General features: G+C 40.8%; 1 protein-coding gene and 1 long non-coding RNA gene across 6 annotated transcripts in view; one reads left to right on the top strand and one right to left on the bottom strand.

The window, feature by feature from the left end:
• The window catches only part of LOC140200355 (regulator of G-protein signaling 14-like), a 145,675-nt gene that overhangs the window by 75,446 nt on the left and 48,981 nt on the right, over window positions 1-21,248 (top strand). For all 5 annotated transcript variants that reach the window (XM_072263566.1, XM_072263564.1, XM_072263568.1 and 2 more), the window contains one exon: window positions 16,100-16,269. In XM_072263566.1, coding sequence (XP_072119667.1) covers window positions 16,100-16,269 — 170 coding nt within the window. The remainder of the gene's footprint in view (window positions 1-16,099; window positions 16,270-21,248) is intronic.
• LOC140200356 (uncharacterized) overlaps window positions 16,481-21,248 on the bottom strand; it is a 70,820-nt gene continuing 66,052 nt past the window's right edge. Inside the window, exon 3 of the long non-coding RNA XR_011886606.1 lies at window positions 16,481-16,988. This is a non-coding gene — a long non-coding RNA (uncharacterized lncRNA). The remainder of the gene's footprint in view (window positions 16,989-21,248) is intronic.

Raw genomic sequence — 21,248 nt, 5'->3', positions numbered from 1 at the left:
CTTACTGCCTTGCTCTATTCACTTATGCTTAAGATGGTTAGGCTAAGGACAGCAACAATGCCATATTTATGTTTACTGACAACAATACTATAATGGCTGTATCAAAGTTGTGACCAATGGCCATATAGGAGACAGATTGAAAACCTAGCTGAATGGTGCTACACAACAACAGCTCAATGTGAGCAAAACCAAAGAGATGATTAACTACAGGAGGAGGAAACTGGAGGTTGATGAGGCAGTCCTCATCAAAGGATCAAGGGTGGAGGATGCCAGTAACTTTAAATTCCTTGGTGTTATCACTTCAGAGATTCTGTTCTGGGTCCAGCATGCAAGAGCAATTACAAAGAAGCCATGGCCATGCCTCTACTTTCTTAATAATTTTCACAAATTCAGCATTGTTAGGAAGTATTTGGAGTTATGTGAATATAGCAGATATTAATTCAAGAAAGAACCAGGCTTCAGTTCTTATTGGAAAAGTAAATAAGTTCAGGAAACGCAGTTAGCCTTCAGGTTGTTTTTGTAAATTGCAAGCAGTACTTTGAAGTTAAAACCACAGGCTGCTCCACAGACTAGGAGATTGCCAATGAAGAGCCAAGTGTTAAAACATCAGGATTGTGCAATTGACTTGCATCAAACCAGGCAACATGGCTAAATTATTTGCACTATTTTGACTTGGGTGAAAGCTGGCAGACCATATGGATGTTGTCAGTTAGTGTTTCAAACATGGTCACAGGTATAGGCAGTCAATAGTTTTTGTGTACTCTGAGTCAGCCCCGACAACTTAATTTTGGGTGTCTGGCTCTCCATCTTCAGAAGCTTTTAGACGGTTTGTGTGAATTACTTTGTGACAAAAGTGTTTGAGCATTCAGAGGTGCCTGTCACTGTAGAAATGTAATTCAAAGAATGCATTGTCAACCCAAAATATTGAAGGAAACAATGCCATTGTAACTATTCAAATTGTTTGGATCACCCACTGTTACCTTTGATATTAAGGGTATACAAATGTGATACATCTTTGCATTTGTGAGCCTGTACTGAAAATATCTCCAGAAGAATGCCTAGATGTTGTGCTGAATAAAGACTTCTATATCACCGCCTTCAGTGTTTCTCTTCTGACTTTGATCACAGACACAACATTTGGGGGCCCGTCTGGGATATGCGCTTGACCCATTGTGTGACCAGCAATCTCAGCAGTCTAAAGGGATGAGTGATTTTAAGAGTACACCCCATGCTTACATCTTTTTAGATTGGTGACCATGTGCTTGCAAAGAACATGACAGAGAGCTGAACTGGTAGATGTAAAAGTCTGGAGTGTGTGCATGTGGGTTTGCATAAGAGACCAGCTATCAGGCAGTTTCAGATAGCTTCACGAAACAGGACCATCAATTGTAAAAGGTCGTTTCTGACCTTCTGGAACACCGGAAGGGTGCATGTATACTTGTTTGAGAGAATTGTATAGTAGTATATATGTGAATTTCTTTGTGTGTTTTAGAATAAGTTTGAAACTTTGGGGTAGGAGTCTTTTATATGGGAGGAAATACAACAGGCATCATGAGATCAGTGACAATAAGTAGAAGATAGCAGAGTACATAATCTGTGGTTTTAAGTATGTACTATTTAATTTTTATCCATCCTTTATATTTTGCTTAATATAAGAATTAGTTTGGAGATACTTGAGGGAGAAGTTATACCCAGGTAGGCACCTATTGAGGTTAAACTACAGCAGGTCAAAAACCTGACGAGACATTAACCATCTCAACCTTACATCTTCTCCCTTCGCTGAGCACTTATGCTCCATGTGACAGGAAAAGCGTGATCTCCCAGTGACCACCCATTTCAATTCTACTTCCTATTCCCATTCCAAAATGTCAGTCCATGGCCTCCTATACTGCTTTGATGAGGTCACACTCAGGTTGAGGTCCGTCTGGGTAGCTTCCAACCTGATGACATGAACATCGATTTTTTGAACTTCTGGTAATGGCCACACCCCCTCCATCTCTCACCTTATCTCCTTACCTGTCCTTCACCTCCCTCTGGTGCTCCCCCTCTTCCCTTTCCTCCATGGCCTTGTCCTCTCCTACCAGCCCTTTATCTCTTTCACCAAGTGACTTCCCAGCTCTTTCCTTCACCAACTTCTTTTTCCCAGTTTTACCTATCACCTACTATATTGTACTTCTTCCTCTACATTTTTATCCTGACTTCTCACCTCATTTTTCCAGTCCTGATGAAGGGTTTCTGCCCGAAACGTTGGCTGTTTGCTGTTTTCCATAGATGCTTCCTGACCTGCTGAGTTCCTCCAGCATTTTGTGTGTGTTGCCTTCATTTCCAGCATCTACAGAGTTTTCAAATGTGCGCATTTCTGGTTGCATCAATACAGGAAGAGTGTGGAGGCTTCGAAGAGTGTACACAAAAGGTTTACCGTGATGATGACCGGATTAGAGGATATGAGCTATAAGCAGAAATTGTGTACATTTGTATTGTTTTCTCTGCAGCATCAGAGGCTGAGGGGAGGCCAACAGAATTTGATAAAATTATGGGAGACCTAGATTAAGTAGGTAGTCTAAGTCTTATTCCCCAGGGTAGAAATGTCTAATACTAGAGTACATACATGATGAGGATGGAAGTTTAAAGGAGATGTCGGGGTGGGGGGGGGCGGTAATTTGTTGTTTTTTTACACACAGAGAGTGGTAGGTGCCCCTGGAACAGGCTGCCATAGATAAGGTGGAAGCTGATATGACAGTGGCATTTAAGAGGCTCTTAGACAAAGTGAAAGGATATAGATTGTGGAGTGGCAGAAGGGATCCATTTAATTTGGCTTTGTGTTCAGCACAGACATTGTGGACTGCTCTTGTGTTGTACTTTTCTATGTTCTCTCTAACGTCCTGTAACCAGCTGACAGAGCTATTGGAAAGTCAGTAAGGTTCAGCTATTCCCACGACAGCAAATGTCAGATTTAAAACTAAACTAAATCTCCAATTTTGACCCATTCCGGTCTATTTGACTCCAGACTCTACAGTAATGTCATTGACAACTGACTGCTTCTGAAATGGCTATTCAACAATGAAAGGTAAAGACAAAAGAGGGATGGGACTTGCAAGGAACACTCATTCAATAAACAAGTAATGAAATGATTAAATGGTCATTTACTGGAACCAATTGTATCCCGATTGGTTTTCAACATTGCGAGAGATTCCAGTGCCAGTCAAAAATACTTTGAAGTACTTTGGCATACCTACCTTGAAGTTGTGAAAGGAATTCTAAAATTATTATGATTGTCGATGCTGATATCCTCTTCTACTCACCCTCTCCCCCTCCCCCAAGTAAAAAGGGCATGAGCTCATATGAGCTGAAGTCTGCCTTGAAATTTTAATCTGGCACTGTTATGCAACATGCTGCAAAATTGTTCACAGCATAAAACTGATACTGGCTACTTCAGGTTTCTCTTCATATTTGTGGTCCTTAATGACCTTATTGTTCCCTCTTCACCACCGCCACCCCCCTCCAATAAGCAGATTTGCTGAAATTTCTACTTTGATGTTTCACTTATTGAAAGCACTGCAACATGCCAGAATTGGAACCACTCAGAATGCCACAGCACAGCAGCAGCCAGGAAGAAATCAAAGCTTTCATGACGTCAACACCCTGTGACATTTGACACACTGAGAAGATTAAGTTGACAGAACTCAGGGGCAAAAACGAGAATGGGTTAGTTCCATAGCAGAGTCTTCACAAGATCCAATCAGAAGATACACACGACTTACTGATCCAGACTTTCAGAACTCAGAATTAAATTCCCACAGCTAAATATTGGAAGTATTGGAATTAAAATTAAATGTGAGAGTCCCCAATTGCTGACCAGGTCTCACTTCAGTATTAGACTCCTTCAGAAAAATTCAAAGTATTTTGTATAATTACTTGCACCGGCTTAGGAGAGTGATTCAGCTTGTCTCACAACTTCAGAAGCTATAGCTCAATACTCATCTCATAAAAGACCATCAAAAATCTGCAGAGCCTGAAAATCTAAAATAAAAACAGAAAATGCTGGGAGAACTTGGCAGGTCAGGGTACATCTGTGGGAAGTGAAACAGAGCTCACATTTAGGTTAAAAACTCCTTGTCACAACAGGAAATTTAACTTCAACATCATTTAGGAATTATTCCAATTTAGAGACATTTCAGTTATAATCCTATAGATCGTAGCTTTCTTCAATTGGCTGTTCAGCCAAGCCCATACACCAAATGTCTGTACCTGTGGTTATTCTCATACAAAGTTCAAGGTAAATTTATTATCAAAGTATGTATATATCACTATAGTCCACTCTGACACTTATTTTCTTACCTGCATTCACAGTAGATACAAAGAAACACGATAGAATCAATGAAATACCATACAAAAACGGACAACTAATGTGCAAAAGATAACAAACTGCAAATACAAATTATAATAATAGCAGCACACACGACTGCTGGAGGAACTCAGCAGGTCAGGAAGCATCTATGGAAAAGAGTATAGTCGATGTTTCGGGCTAAGACAAGGGACTCAGCTCAAACTGTTGAGTATACATGACTCAGCCCGAAACATCGACGATACCCTTTTACATAGATGCTGCCTGCCCTGCGGCATTCCTCCAACATTTTGTGTGTAACATCTGTGTAGCGCTGGTCTCATCTCGTGTGCTGGTCACTGCACTATTTATGAGAAAATCAAATTAAATAATGCTATAATAGGTGCTAGTAGGCCATGTGAAGCTCTAGGTATTGGAAGGAGGCAATGTGTAGAAAACACACACTTCTAGAGGCAAGTTTTGCTTATAAAAATCAATATATACAGAATATTTACATAAGAACAATTTGAAATTCCAGTCAGTATTCAGTATGTCTGCAAATTCAAATATATATATATACACACCCAGCTTAATTGCTTTCACAATTCTCCAAAATAACAAAGTAAATCTCTTTCAGTAACTTATCAAAAGTCTTTGTAAAAATAATCAGTTCTTGCAGAAAATCAAATTTAGATTCTTCGAATGAAAATAAACTTATACACCCAACTGTATTAAATCCTCTATGTCATTAAACATTTTGTTCCCGCGCTAGCTCTTCGATCTTGGGTGGCTCGCCATCTTGTTTCTTGTTTTGTTGGATGAAATAGTTGATCATCCTCAGAAAACTGATTCACAAAACTTACACAAAAAAAACCTGACCCGTATACAACAGAATTACATTCTGTAAGTTTTTATACACATTGTATTTTCTATTTCAAAATAACACAATATCACATTGCCATTTCCAATCACTTCTCCATTACACTACTGAACATATTTCACACACAAATTTATAAACTCAGAAGAGTAAAAGTTTTAACTCATCAAATCCCTTGGTGTAACTCAACAGAACTAATTTCCGGTTACATGGTAGAGATCTTGGACACTCGTCTATGCTGATATTGTCTCATTACAGCTGCTGCTCATTATAGCCATAACTTCAATAGATCCTTTATCGATATCATCTCTCCTCCAGAGATTTTACCCTGAGGTTTTCAAGCAAGTAGGATAGAGATACTCACTAATAATTCTACTTTTAACAGTTTATATCTTTAGTTTCTAATAGTTTGCTGTGTTTCTCTCGCCTGTCTGCACACACATCAGCCACGCCACATTCTCTCATAGCTTTTTACCCTTCAAAGTTCTCCTTTTTTAGAAAAAAATTGGTAAACCTCGTCTCATCCCTCCACAGGTGGAGCTTTCTAACATTACATCTTTGGGTTTAATTAACTTGGGTTGCACTTGGATTTCCAGCATCTGCATATCTTCCCTTGTTTGAAATAATAGTAATAAATGTTATGGAGAACATGAGTGATAGAGTCCTTTAAAGTGGAATCAGTTCAGTGTAGAGGTGAATGAAATTAGCTACAATGGTTGAGAAGCCGAATGGTTGAAGGGTAATAAATGTTCCTGAACCTGGTGGTGTGGGACCTAATATTCCCTACCTTCTTTCTGAAGACAACAGCCAGAAGAATGCATGGACTGGATGTTGTGGATGGTGGGGGTCCTTGATGATGGATGCTGCTTTCTTGTCGCACTCCTGTAGATGTGTTCAGTGGTAGGGAGGGCTGTATCCACAATTCTTTGTGCAGTTTCTGTTCACGGGCACTAGTGTTTCTATACTGGGTTATGATGAAGCCAGTCAGGATGTTCTCCACTGTGCATCCATAGAGGTTTATCAAAATTTTAAATGACATGCCTGTTATGACTGTCAACAAAGTCATTGGAGAGACACTGAAGCTGGTGATGTAAACGTCTATATTTGGCACACCAAGCAGGCATCATTCTAGAGGCTCACAAACCCAAAGGTACATCACATTTTTATACACTTAAGTTCAAAGGTAACAGTAGGTGATTTAATACAAATTTCAATAGTTACAATGGCATTGTTTCCTTCAATATTTTGGATTGACAGATTACTCAGACACCTCTGAATATTCAAACACCTTTGTCACAAAATAATTCACACAAACAGTCTAAAAGCTTTTGGGGCAAAAATCCCTGACACCCAAAATGAATGTTGTCAGGGCTGTCTCTGAGTACACAAATTTCATATGTACACAGACACTATTGAATGCCTATATCTGTGACTGTGTTTGATATGCTAAGTGACAACATCTGTCTGGTCTGCCAGCTTGAACTCAGTCACAATGGTGCAAATTATGGTGCCCATGTTGGCTGGTTTGATGCAAGTCAATTAACATAACCCCATTGTTTTAATGTTTGGCTCTTGTATATGCAATCTCTTAGTCTGTGGAGCAGTCTGTGCTTTTAACTTCAACTTACTGTTTGCAATGTATAATAAAACTGAAGGCTAATTGCAAACTTCCTGAATTTATTTACATTTCTAATAAGAACCGAAGACAGGTTCTTGTTTGAACTAATATCGACTATATTCACTTGACTCCAGAAAGATCATTAGCTGGTGATTCTATGTAATGACATTGTTGCTGGGTGAATTTGATCCCTTGTTCTGTCTGTGAGGGAGGCAAGAAGGTGATTCATACAGTTTATCCTGAGTCCACTGTTTCCACTGGCTGCCTTGCCGGGTTTATACACAAACACAAGAGTCAGTTGTCAGAGCACCACCTGTGGTACTAGCCACCTGGAAGTGAAACCTGTCTTTTCAGGCTGCTCCCTACTGTGACTTGGTTGCCTACCTGTTGGAGGTGGACAACCATCTTCTCTCCCTCATGCTCTCTGATCAGCAATATATTGCTGCTGTTTTGCTGGATCGCTCAATGTATTAACCTGGTTACAATTGTTCTTCACATTTCTATACAGCCTTACTAAATTGGCTCCAGTAGTTTCTTCCTCCCTTCTTGCAATTTCTGTTGTCCTATGTTCTTCTTTTTCTCGCTTTACCCCATGATGTGCACACTCATTCCTTTTTGCTCCTAACTCTTCTGTTTCTAAAGTGTCTTTACTTTAATTGCTGCTACCTCTGCAGGCAGCTACACAACTTCTAAAAGTTCTTCCATGTGCAAAACACAGTACCAACAGTCATACACAGCACAAAGCACCCATAGCACATTTAACTTTTTGATTGCTCAGTACACCACTGGCGATTAGGGCAGCAATGAAGGTCCTTCACCTCTGGTGGTGCTTCATCATGTCAGTAGCGTTCTCTCAGTTTTCAAAATTGTCAGTCATGCAAGCCCCAGCTGGAGACTCAGGAATACCGTCACACTCAGGTGTAGAAGGATTCTTCATTGCTGCTTCCAGAACAATTTTGTTTTACCGGTCATGGTTGTTACCCCTCAGCCAAATCCTCAAACCTGGAGAACCAGTGGACCACTCTTAGTCTGACCTCTACCCTTTTGCCTGTTTGGCATGGGTGACCCTAGGAAGAGCCAAAGCATGAATCCTTGATTCCAGTCAACATAGCTCTCCAGGTTGTTGAGGCACACATGCTTCTAAACAGGTTGTGGTCTTCTTGGAGGATAGCACATATAAGATATATATAACTGCTAGTTGTAGTCCCACCCAACCTCAATTGAAAAAGCCTGCTTGCATTTACCCTATCGATACCCCTCATAATTTTCTATACCTCTATAAAATCACCCCTCAGTCTTCTATGTTCATGGGAATAAAGTCATAACCTATTCAGTCTTTCCTTACAACACGGGTCCTCCAGACTCAGCAACATCCTTGTAAATTTTCTCTGTACTTTTTTAATCGTATTTACATCTTTTCTGTAGGAAGGTGACCAAAGTTGAACACAATACTCAAAATTAGGCCTCACCAACGTCTTATAAAACTTCAACATAACAACCAATCTCCTGTACTCAGTACTCTCATTTATGAAGGCCAATGTGCCAAAAGCTTTCCTTACCACTCTATCTACCTGTGCCAGCACTTTCGATGAATTATGAACCTGTATTCCCAGAGCCCTTTGTTCTACCACAACTCCTCAGTGCCCTACTGTTCACTGTGTAAGACCTACCCAGGTTGGTCCTCCTGAAGTGCACCACCTCGCACTTGTTGGCATTAAACTTCATCTGCCGTTTTTCAGCCCATTTTTCCAGCTGGTCTGGATCCTGCTGCAACCTCTGATAATCTTCTTTGCTGTCCACTACAGCCCCAATCTTGGTGTTATCCACAGATTTGCGGATCCAGTTAACCATATTATCATTCAGATCATTGATATAGATGGCAAGGAACGGAGCCAACACTGATTCCTGCAGCTCTCCACTAATCACAGACCTCCAGTCAGAGAAACAACCATCTGCTATCTCTCTCTAGCTTCTCCCATGAATCCATTATCAAATCCAATTTACTACCTCATTTAGCATGCCAAGCAACTGAAACTTCTTGACCAAATTCCCATGTGGAACTTTGCCAAAGACTCTGCTATAGTCCATGTAGATAACATCCACTATCTTGCCATCATTAACTTTCCTGGTAACATCCTTAAAAAACTTTATAAAATTGGTTAGGCATGACTTACCATGCTCAAAGCCATGCTGTCTATCCTTAATCTAAATACTTAATCTTAATCTATCCAAATACTTATATATCCGGTCCCAAAGAATAAATTAATGTAACTTTCCCATTATTGATGTGAGACTCACTGGCCTATAATTTCCTGGCTTATTTTTATAGCCTTTCTCAAATAACAGAACACTATTAGCTGTTCTCCAATCCTTTGGTACCTCACCTGTGGCTAAGGATGATTTTAAGTATCTCTGCTAAAGCCTCTGTAGTTTCTGCACTTGTGTCTCACAGGAGAACACACTTGTCAGGCCCCATGGATTTATCCACCCTCATTTGCCTTAAGACAGCAAACACCTTCTCCTCTGTAATCTGTATAGGGTCCATGACCTTGTTGCTACATTGCCTCCCTTCTGTAGACTCTGTGTTCATTTCCTGAGTAAGTACAGATGTACTTTGCTTCATTCATAGATTACCATTCTGATCTTCCAGAGGAGAACTTTTGTCCTTTGCAATCCTTTTGCTCCAAAAATTTCTGTAGAATCCCTTAGGACTCTCATTCACCTTGTCTGCTAGAGCAACCTCGCGCCTTCTTTTAGCCCTCTTGATTTCTTTCTTAAGTGTTCTCTTGCACTCCTTATACTCCATAAGTACCTCATTTGTTCCTACTTGCTATATCTGCTGTGCATCTCCCTTTTATCTTCTTAACCAGGGCCTCAATATCTCTTGAAAACCAAGGTTCCCTAAACCTGTTTTCTTTATTTTTTATTCTAAGAGGCATTTACAAGCTTTGTACTCTCAAAATTTCACTTTTAAAGGCCTCCCACTTACCAAGTACACCTTTGCCAGGAAGCAGCCTGTCCCAATAATCAACACTTGCCTGATCCTATCTGATACATCAAAGTTGGCCCTTCTCCAATTTAGAATCTGATCTCGCAGACCAGACCTTCCTTTTTCCCTATTTACTTTGAAATTAATGGCATTATGATCACTAAATGCAAAGTCTTCCCCAACACAAACTTCCGTCAACTGCCTTGTCTCATTTCCTAATACCTCATCAAGTATCACGCACTGTCTCACTGTGACTTCTATGTACTGATTAAGGAAACTTTCCAAAACACATTTGACAAACTCTATCCTATCTAGTCCATTTACAGTATGGGATTCCCAGTCAATATGTGGAAAGTTAAAATCATCTACGATAACAACCTTGTGTTTCTTGCAACAGTCTGCATTCTCTCTACAAATTTGTTCCTTTAAATCCCGCAGACTGTTGGGTGGTCTTATAGCTCCATTAACATGGTCACACCTTTCTTATTCCTCTTCCACCCATAAGGCCTCACCAGGTGAGTTCTTTAGTCTGTCCTAACATTTTCCCTGAATAGAAATGTCACCCCTCCCCCTTTAATCCTTCCCTCTCTGTCACGTATAACACAACTGAACCCAAGAATATTGAGCTGCCAGTCCTGCCCCCCCCCGCAGCCAAGTCTCACTAATGACTACAATATTCTAATTCTTTATGTTGATCCATGCCCTGAGCTCATCTGCCTTTACTACAATACTTTGTGCATTGAAATATATGCAACTCAGGACATTAGTCATACCATGTTCTACTTTTTGATTCCTGACTTTGAAGTTTTAACAACATGTGTCTCCGCTATCCATTCTGGTTCTCTGGTTCCCATCCCCCTGCAACTCTGGTTTAAACAGCCACCCACCCCTCTGCCACCCTTGTGTAGCACTAGCAAACTTTCCCACTAGGGAAACTCAAATAACTGAGGCTGACTCATGGGCAAGGGTAGATCAGTTATCCATACTAACAATCCTGTGCCCACTAACATTTCACATTGCTGGCCCCCTAATAAACCTCTTCTATATATCTGTGGGTGACCAGTACTGCCAGTCGAGGCTGCCACCAGCTGTTTGATTGACCTGGATGCAGGCCTTACCAATTCTATGATATGGTCAGCAGTCAAGTCAGACTGTTGTGATTTTGCCTGTTTTGGTGGGTGACTTTGACTCCTTCCTCCCTTTTTAGGACACTGCCTCCAACTATGGCCTGGCCACAGCTGTAACAGGTCACCTCCGTTACCTGCTGAGTTCATCCAGCATTTTGCGCTTGAAAACTCCCAATTCTTTTTTGAGAGGAAGCTCTAGGTCCTTGGTGAATGCCTTTTCTGATGCTGGGGAGGAACACACAGCTCTTTATCTCATATTAGACATAATTCTCGTTGTAATGCTTAGTCTTCAACAGAGCACTTTATGTTCTCTGAGTGAAATTCTCTTCTCCTTTGTGAGGATCATAATGACTCAGCGTATTTTGTGCCAAATATTACATAACTGTGGCAGCATTGTATACCGAGCCTTGGCCCATCAGCTGCTGAAGTAAAACAGTGGAGGATCACAATATCAAATGTAATTAGAATGGCATTGAACTTAGCTGCTGATGTGAGTGTTACTGGGAAGGCCAACCTTTCTTACCTAACTGTATATCTCTATGTGCCTGAAGTAAATGTCTTATTGTGGATATCCGTGAAACTTCTGCCCTGTCCTTTAGTTGTGATATTGTTTGCTAAGCTTGTTTTCAAAACACAGCTGCCACACATAAGAAACGTAGAAACATAGAAAATAGGTGCAGGAGTAGGCCATTTGGCCCTTCGAGCCTGCACCGCCATTCAGTATGATCATGGCTGATCATCCAACTCAGAACCCTGTACCAGCCTTCCCTCCATACCCACTGATCCCCTTAGCCACAAGGGCCATATCTAACTCCCTCCTAAATATAGCCAATGAACTGGCCTCAACTGTTTCCTGTGGCAGAGAATTCCACAGATTCACCACTCTCTGTGTGAAGAAGTTTTACCTAATCTCGGACCTAAAAGGCTTCCCCTTTATCCTCAAACTGTGACCCTCGTTCTGGACTTCCCCAACATTGGGAACAATCTTCCTGCATCTAGCCTGTCCAATCCCTTTAGGATTTTATACGTTTCAATGAGATCCTCCCCCTCAATCTTCTAAATTCCAACGAATATAAGCCTAGTCGATCCAGTCTTTCATCATATGAAAGTCCTGCCATCCCAGGAATCAATCTGGTGAACCTTCTTTGTACTTCCTCTATGGCAAGAATGTCTTTCCTCAGATTAGGGGACCAAATCTGCACACAATACTCCAGGTGTGGTTTCACCAAGGCCTTGTACAACTTCAGTAGTACCTCCCTGCTCCTGTACTCGAATCCTCTTGCTATGAATGCCAGCATACCATTTGCCTTTTTCACCGCCTGCTGTACCTGCATGCCCACTTTCAATGACTGGTGTATAATGACACCAAGGTCTCGTTGCACCTCCCCTTTTCCTAATCGGCCACCATTCAAATAATAATCTGTTTTCCCGTTTTTGCCACCATTGTGGATAACCTCACATTTATCCACATTAAATTGCATCTGCCATGAATTTGCCCACTCACCTAACCTATCCAAGTCACCCTGCATCCTCTTAGCATCCTCCTCACAGCTAACACTGCCGCCCAGCTTCACGTCATCCGCAAACTTGGAGATGCTGCATTTAATTCCCTCATCTAAGTCATTAATATATATTGTAAACAACTGGGGTCCCAGCACTGAGCCTTGCGGTACCCCACTAGTCACTGCCTGCCATTCTGAAAAGGTCCCGTTTATTCCCACTCTTTGCATCCTGTCTGCCAACCAATTCTCTATCCACATCAATACCATACCCCCAATACCGTGTGCTTTAAGTTTGCACACTAATCTCCTGTGTGGGACCTTGTCAAAAGCCTTTTGAAAACCCAAATATACCACATCCACTGGTTCTCCCCTATCCACTCTACTAGTTACATCCTCAAAACATTCTATGAGATTCGTCAGACATGATTTTCCTTTCACAGATCCATGCTGACTTTGTCCGATGATTTCACCGCTTTCCAAATGTGCTGTTATCACATCTTTGATAACTGACTCTAGCATTTTCCCCACCACCGATGTTAGGCTAACTGGTCTATAATTCCCCGGTTTCTCTCTCCCTCCTTTTTTAAAAAGTGGGGTTACATTAGCTACCCTCCAATCCTCAGGAACTAGTCCAGAATCTAAAGAGTTTTGAAAAATTGTCACTAATGCATCCACTATTTCTTGGGCTACTTCTTTAAGCACTCTGGGTTGCAGACCATCTGGCCCTGGGGATTTATCTGCCTTTAATCCCTTCAATTTACCTAACACCACTTCCCTACTAACATGTATTTCCCTCAGTTCCTCCATCTCACTGGACCCTCTGTCCCCTACTATTTCCAGAAGATTATTTATGTCCTCCCTGGTGAAGACAGAACCAAAGTAGTTATTCAATTGGTCTGCCATGTCCTTGCTCCCCATAATCAATTCACCTGTTTCTGTCTGTAGGGGACCTACATTTGTCTTAACCAATCTTTTTCTTTTCACATATAAGAGCATAAACAGATTTAAGTAAGCTTCCAGCTAAGAGTTTATTTAACTACTAGTCATAAATGAGATTTAGCCTCCAGTTCTTAACATGTAAATGGAAAGCCGTAATCAGCTTGGTTAAGACAAAATATCTCTATAGAGCGGCTTTGAAGGTGCTCTGTCTACAAGAAGCAGATGATAGCCACTGTACCTACTTTATTGTTCAAGATAGATTGGTTAATTTGGGTTGTTTCAAACAGAGAAGCTGACTCTTAAATTACTAGTACAAGGAAGTGTAGGGCGTATTCTGGAGTTAGGGTACCTAGCAAATATTAATTTCAGCAGCAACCAGTCTTTAGACTAGAAAGTGGATTGCAGATTGAATTTAAAATGCAGCTCAGAACAATGGTCTAACTGGAACTGGAGACTGGGGTTGCTCACCTAAGATGTCTGCATATGCATGAATGCAGCTGGGCAGACGATGAGGATTAACATTCATTTTGGGTGTCTAGAATGTTGGAAATATTTGAAAATTGTATGTCATTCAAAGGATGCATTTTAGATACATTGTAACTATGGAATTGTCCTGCTATTACCTTTGATCTTTGACATATAAAAATGTCATGTAATATTGGGGTCAGGCAGGCCTCCTCTTCTAAATGTGTCTCAAATATGATGCTTGTTTGTGTGCTGAATAAGGACTCGTATATCACCAGCTTCAGTGTTTCCTGGTGACTTGGTTCACAGTCACAACAAGAAGCTTGCAGTATAGATGGATAATATCATTTATCATATCATTAACTGGTATGTTTATAGTTGCAAGGTTTTATATACTCAAGAAAGTTAGCTTAACAGTATTAATTGTGAACTGTGAACATTAAGCTGAGGTCTGTATCTCCAGAAATGTTTTTTAGACCATTTGAGTTAAAAGGATATCTGAGGAAATATCATACGTGTGCCTAGTCATCCAATTCGGTGGAAAAGGGTATACAGTAGATACAGTGAGCAGTTCAGGCTCATTAGGAATGGAATAAAGAATATCAAGAAACATGATAGAAACATGGGGTGAAAAAGAATCCATTCCTCCAGCTTTGGTTTCTACAATGGACGATTCGTTGTATGCATTGTGGTATGTCTTTTTAGTTTATTGGAATGTACCTGTGATTTGGAAATCCATTGAGTTTAAGAAATCTTTTGTGCTTTGTGCACTGCCCTTTATGTTTATGAAACGCTTTGTGCTTTGTGCATTATCTTTTATGTTTCAGAAATGCTATGTTTTTAAGAAGTGCTTTGAGTTTTAGAAATAGTTTGTAATTTCAATGTTTTATAATGATTTAAGATAAGATAGAAATCCTCTGCATTTTAAATGTGTTTTAAGAGTGTTGCTTGGATTTAAATGTGTATCACTGTAAATAAATGAACTTTGTTTTAAACTGCTTTGTTAGCTGGAAGTATATTTGCCTTGTTAGGGAGAGGGGACCCACCGCTCAATAGTGGGTATTGGCAGTTAAACTCACCATGGAGAATAAAAAAGGAAGTGAACTAGCTTTTGAAGATTGGGTTGTTACAGTATAATCTCCATTTAGTGAGAGTACTCTTGCTATTTATATCCGATAAAGCTTAAAGCCTTCATTTGAGTTTAGAACTTGGTGGTCAGCAAACCCAATACCATCACATAATAAGGGATTTGTCCATGGACAACATCCTCTTCTCCATTCCTGTGGGATTGATAATAGCGCCCATTAAACTGCACACATTATGTACATTACTGCATGCAAACAGCATAGATTCCTGACATGCATTCAAGTTCAATGCTCCAAAGTGCTTCCAAGATCCAACTTCCATGGTGGACAGCCAGACTTAAATAAATGTTTTCTAGATTCCCAGAGATGTACAGTATTGAAACAGGTCATTCATTCCACAGTCCACACTAACTATCAAACACCCTCTACACTAATTCCATTTTATTCTCCCATCAACTTTCCCAGAGTCAGCCACTCACTGAGGGGCAATTGATCATGACCCATGAACCTACCAACTCACATATCCTTGGGATATGGGAAGAAATTGGAGCAACCAGATTGTCACATAGTCATTGGGAGAATGAGCAAATTCCAAGGCACCAGAGGTCAGGAGTAAACCTGAGTCATTGAAACTCTGAGAAAAGAAATCTACTGACTGCACTTTTGGCCACCCATGCCATTAGCACTTGGAACAAAGCACCCTGCTGTGGTGAATCCCTGGGGGCTTGAAGCTTCTTGGTTGGTCGTTAAGTAAGGTGATAGTACCCTAAGAGTTTACACCATTGGGAAAAAAATAAATTCTTTTAGCTTTTAATGTAATTCCTAGTAGAATCCCTTTAATGAATGCTGCCATTAGTCAGTGTGACCCCTAACCTTCAGCTTGGAAAAAGTAAGCAGATTGTGACTACTGACCAATTTATAAAAATGAGATTAATATAGTTCTATGTAATAGGTTCAAGCAAGTCCAGTTAAGGTTCAGATTATTATAGAGTAGAACACACAGAGGGACTGAATGTCCCTCTCCTAATTCAATGTTTCTGGATCTGTTAGATAATTTATCTTATACTTTCAGCAAATGGTAATTCAAGCCAAAGGTGTTTTTTAATAACTTTTCTTCTTGTTGAACTTCAAGATTATAAATCCAAAGACAATAATATAAATCATTTCCCACAGAGCTGCACATCAATGAGGTGGAAGGACGGGGAAGTGACCAGAGTTTGAACAGCAATGTCAGTTTGCCCAGTGTTCAGGGGAGGACGTTCTGCTCTGAGAGCTCAGTGGCCAGCTGGGCAGTTTCCTTTGAACGGCTTCTGCAGGACCCTGTTGGTGTGGAGTACTTCACAGTAAGTATTCACCAACCTTCATTATTAACTACCTGACACTCACCTGCCAGACAGAATTTATACTATGGGACTTTCTGGAATGCAAGGATTATTTTGAATTCTTTGCTCTGATGTCTAGCTCCTTATCACTTCCTGTTTCCCATCATTGCATCCAACAGTTGGGAGGAGCTTATGGACATTTTACGCAAATATCAACACAGTTGTTCAGCTAAATTGTTTTTTTATTCCTTTTCCAAATAAATCACACATCTCTGTTAGTTAATCCATTCACTACACTGAAACAGCTCTCATTTTGTCCCCTTGGATATTGACTATTTTTCTACCAAACCCCTCATATCTGTGAAAGGGGTATAATCTTCCTTTGATTCCAGTCGCTCAATAATCTCTACCACCTTTCTGGAATGAAGATGTCACTTTAGCCTGAATCCAACACACCAGCTTTCTCAGTGACCATCCTTTCACTGTATTGCTCAATCTTTGACTATGCTTATGGTCAAACGTCTGAATAAAACCTTCTTTGGTTCATTGTCTATTTGCTTTATAGCCCAAATGATGGGTCTCAACCCAAAACACCGAGAGTCCGTTTCTTTCCACCGCTGCTACCAGCCATGTTGAGTTCCTCCTGCAGTGTATCCCTTTTCCAGAGTCCAGCATCTTTGTATCTTATGTCACTGTCTTGCTTTAGAGTTCTTCAAATAACCACAGGAGTTTTCGTTTCTCTAAGTGATGAAAATAAAAATGAGTCATTCTTGATTTTAGACTCGGTGATATTTAGTGAGTTAAATCCTAAAGCCCAGTAATTTGTCTTGTACACAAGTGTACGTATACACAGGTGCAATGAAAATCTTACATACAGCAGCTTGACAGACACTACGAAGTGATTTAGATTAATTACAAATATAAAACAACAAATAATTGATTGCATAAATAGTCTCCCCATTCAAGTCAGTATTTAGTAGATGCGCTTTTGGCAGCAATTTCAGCCTTCGGTCTGTGTAGACAGTATCAGCTTTGCAAAGCTGGACACTGCTAATTTTCCCCATTCTTCTTGACAAAACTGCTCAAGCTCTGTCAGATTGCATGGGGATCATAAGTGAACACCCCTTTTCAAGCCCAGCCACAAATTCTCAATTGGATTGAGGTCTGGAATCTGACCTGGCCACTTCTACTTCAGGGCAGTAGCTTTTACTGTATGCTTGTAGTCATTGTCTTGCTGGAAACAAATTTTCTCCATAGTCACAGTTCTCTTGCCGACTGCATCAGGTTTTCCTTCAGGATTTCCCTGCATTTTGCTGCATTCATTTTACCCTCCACCTTCACAAGCCTTCCAGGGTCTGCTGCAGTGAAGCATTACCAAAGCATGATGCAGCCACCACCATGCTTCACGATAGGAATGCTGTGTTTTTGATGATGTGTGGTATTTGGATTACGTCAAACATACCGTTTAGACTGATGACCAAAAAGGCTCAATTTTGGTTTCATCAAACTATTGAAACTTCTTTCAGTTGACTTCAAAGACTTCCACATGCCTTCTGGCAAATTCTAGCCAAGATTTCATGTGAGTTTTTTTTCCAACAGTGATTTTCTCTTTGTTACTCTCCCATAAATTTGCGACTGATGAAGCACTTGGGCAACAGCTGTGGTATGCACAGTTCAGCCACTGAAGCTTGTAACTCCTGCAGACTTATCAGAGGTCTCTTGGTGGCCTCCCTCACTAGTCCCCTTCTTGCATGGTCACTCAGTTTATGAGTACGGCCTGCTCTAGGCAGATTTGCAGCTGTGCTATATTCTTTCCATTTCTTGATGATTGACTTAACTATACTCCAAGAGATATTCAGTGACTTGGAAATTTTCTTGTATCCATCTCCTGATTTGTGCTTTGCAATAATCTTTTCGTGCAGTTACTTGGAGAGTTCTTTTGTCTCCATGGTGTAGTTTTTGCCAGGATACTGACTCACCTGCAGTTGGATCTTCCAGATACAGGTGTATTTTTACTACAATCAATTGAAACATTGACTTGACTGCACATAGTGATCTCCATTTAAATAAATACGTGACTTCTAAAACCAATTGGCTACACCAGTGATGATTTGGTGTGTCATATTAAGCTGACAAAGAGAGTCTGGGAGAACAGAAAGCTGATGACACACACCAAGGTTGCAGTCTACAGGGCCTGTGTCCTCAGCACACTGCTTTACGGCAGTGAGACCTGGAGCCTCTACTCCAGACAAGAGCGGCGTCTCAACGCCTTCCACCTTCGCAGCCTGAGGCGCATCCTGGACATCAAATGGATTGACCGAGTCACCAACAATGAGGTCCTGGCCCGCGCCCAGATACCCAGCCTCTTCACCCTGTTCCAACAACGCCGTCTCCGCTGGCTGGGCCACGTACACCGCATGTCAGACGGGAGTATCCCAAAAGACCTGCTGTATGGGGAAGTGGCCTCCGGCAAGAGAGCGCAAGGGCGGACCCGTCTTCGCTTCAAAGATGTCTGCAAGAGAGACATGAAGTCACTGAACATGAACGTCGAGAGGTGGGAGGACATCGCAAGCAATTGCTCTCGCTGGAGGCTGGAACTATGCAGAGGTCTAAAAAGAGGAGAGGAGAAGCTGAGGCTTGCTGCTGAGGAAAAGCACATCCGTCGGAAAAATAGCACCAGGACAACACTGGAGGACAGCACCTTCAAGTGCAGTGGCTGCAGCCGAGACTGTCACTCCCGTGTGGGCCTCTACAGCCACAAAAGACGCTGCTCTACCAACACAGACTGAAGCAAGACTTTCCAGGCGCAGATCCATGGTCTTGCGAGACTAACGAATGCCACCTACCTATTAAAGGGGATGAATACTTATGCAATCAATTATTGTGCATTTTATATTTGTAATTAATTTAGATCACTTTGTAGAGATCTATTTTCACTTTGACATTAAAGTGTCTTTTTTTGTTGATCAGTATCAAAAAAAAATAATTAAATCCACTGTGATTCAATATTGTAAAGCAATAAAACATGGAAACTTCCAAGGGGAGTTAATAATTTTTATAGGCACTGTAGCATCAGGAACACAACATTCATAAGAAGAGCATATATTATACAAGGAAGAAAATTTTGAAAGCAGAGATAAATAGACACATGAAGAGGCTAACCAGTTAATCACAGTTACTTCCCATTCAGTTATGGCTTTCTGTCAGTTTCTTGGTTTGCTATAGATTCTCCGGTTCCCCATTACTTTCTGAGGATATGTGGGTTATTAGGTTAATTGGCCAGTGTGAATGGCCCGATTGTCTAGGTGAGTGGTAGAAGCTGGGAGAGTTGATAAGAATGGGGGGGGGGAGGAGGAATAAAAGTTCTGGATTAATGTGGAAAAATGGGTGATTGGAGGTAGGCAAGCACTTGATGGACTTGTTTTTGTGTTGTATCTTGTTATCACCATGATCCTAGCTGTTTCACTTGTTTCCCTTAACATCTAAACATCTAACTGATCTCTGTCCTGAATGTACTCCATGACAGAGTCCTTGGATAAAGAATTCCAAACAATCACTGACATCTCAGGTAGAGGAAGTTATTCTTATCTCTGTTCTAAATGCCAGTCCTTATTTGAGGACCTGATCACCGGATCTGGAGCAGGGAACATACTTTTATATTGTGACCGGTTACTTTTTATTTCTGAAGTATTCTTTCAATCTACAGCTTTAGGATTTCCAACCCTTGAGAAAATGTACTGATCAAAGCGAATCTTCTGGATTGGATGCTGTGTTTCAGGCAAAAAAAGTGGCTGCAATGTTAATAGATGCATTGGTTGTGATCTTCAAAGATTGAAGATCCATTAATTATCAAAGTATGTATGCAGTATACAACCCTGAGATTCGTCTTCCCACAGACAACCGTGAAACAAAAAAAATCATGCAACCCATTCAAAGAAAAACATCAAACCCCCAACACGCAAAAAAAAACAAAACGTGCAAACAGCAAAAAAAAAGAGTGAAAAACATAGAATACAAAACACCAAATGACAAGGTCATTAAAAGTGTTCAGGCATATTCAGCACAGTTCAGTTCAGCCCAACCCAGCACTGTTTCTTTGCTGCGACCCAATCAAAATCACACAAAATAGCAACAGAAAAAGGAGCGACCAGAAACACATCATAACATGAACTACAGAGTCCAAGCCACAAATCACTTCAGTTAAACCTTGCCCAAGACCCACGCACTCCAGCAACACTTCCATACGTTCAAACCAAATTAGAAACTGTAAATATAATATCTTCAAAAAAGGAGGAATGAAATGAGAAAACTACTATTTTCGTCAGCCATTACCTGCAAGTGTGGAGGTGCTGGACTCTATTGTGAAGAAGATATTATTGGGACACCTATAAACTCATGAAATTATTAGTCAGAGTCAACATCAGTCTATGAAAGAGAAGTGGTGTCCAGCAAATTTAGTGGCATTCTCTGGGGTGAGCAGATAATGGGGAACCCTAGTGGATAGTGTGTATTTGGACTTTCAGAAGGCATTTGTTAGGTGTCTCATTATAGGTTGCAGGTCGAGGTAAGGGGGCAAAGTATTGAGATTAATATATCAGTGTTGATAAAGGATTGGTTAATTGACAGTAAACAGTGCAGAGAAGTGGATCATTTTCATGGAGACAAGTTGTAACAGGGATCAATGCTGGGGCCTCAGCTATTAACAATATTAATGATTTAGGAAATTATATGGGGGTGTTTTATCAAAGTATAGGCCAAATCAAGGCAGAAGGACCCGGGCCTGAGAGAGTATCGAAACAGAAGGGCCCGGATCTGAGAGCAAGGAACGACTTGAGGTCTGGCCAATTTAGTTGCTGGACTAGATTGAAAAGGTCAGGATGTCAGAGTTAGAGGAGAAGGATGAGCTAGTTCAGCTCGATGCTCCATGACGTTTACTTGACTCTGCACCATGGCCTGCAACTAAAAGGCTCCTGGATTACCTGTAGTGATGACTGCCTTTG

Source organism: Mobula birostris, chromosome 7, assembly GCF_030028105.1.
Source record: "Mobula birostris isolate sMobBir1 chromosome 7, sMobBir1.hap1, whole genome shotgun sequence".
NCBI classification, from domain to species: Eukaryota; Metazoa; Chordata; class Chondrichthyes; order Myliobatiformes; family Myliobatidae; genus Mobula; species Mobula birostris.
Note: the sequence above shows the minus strand (reverse complement) of the source record. Positions and strands in the feature narration are given on the sequence as shown.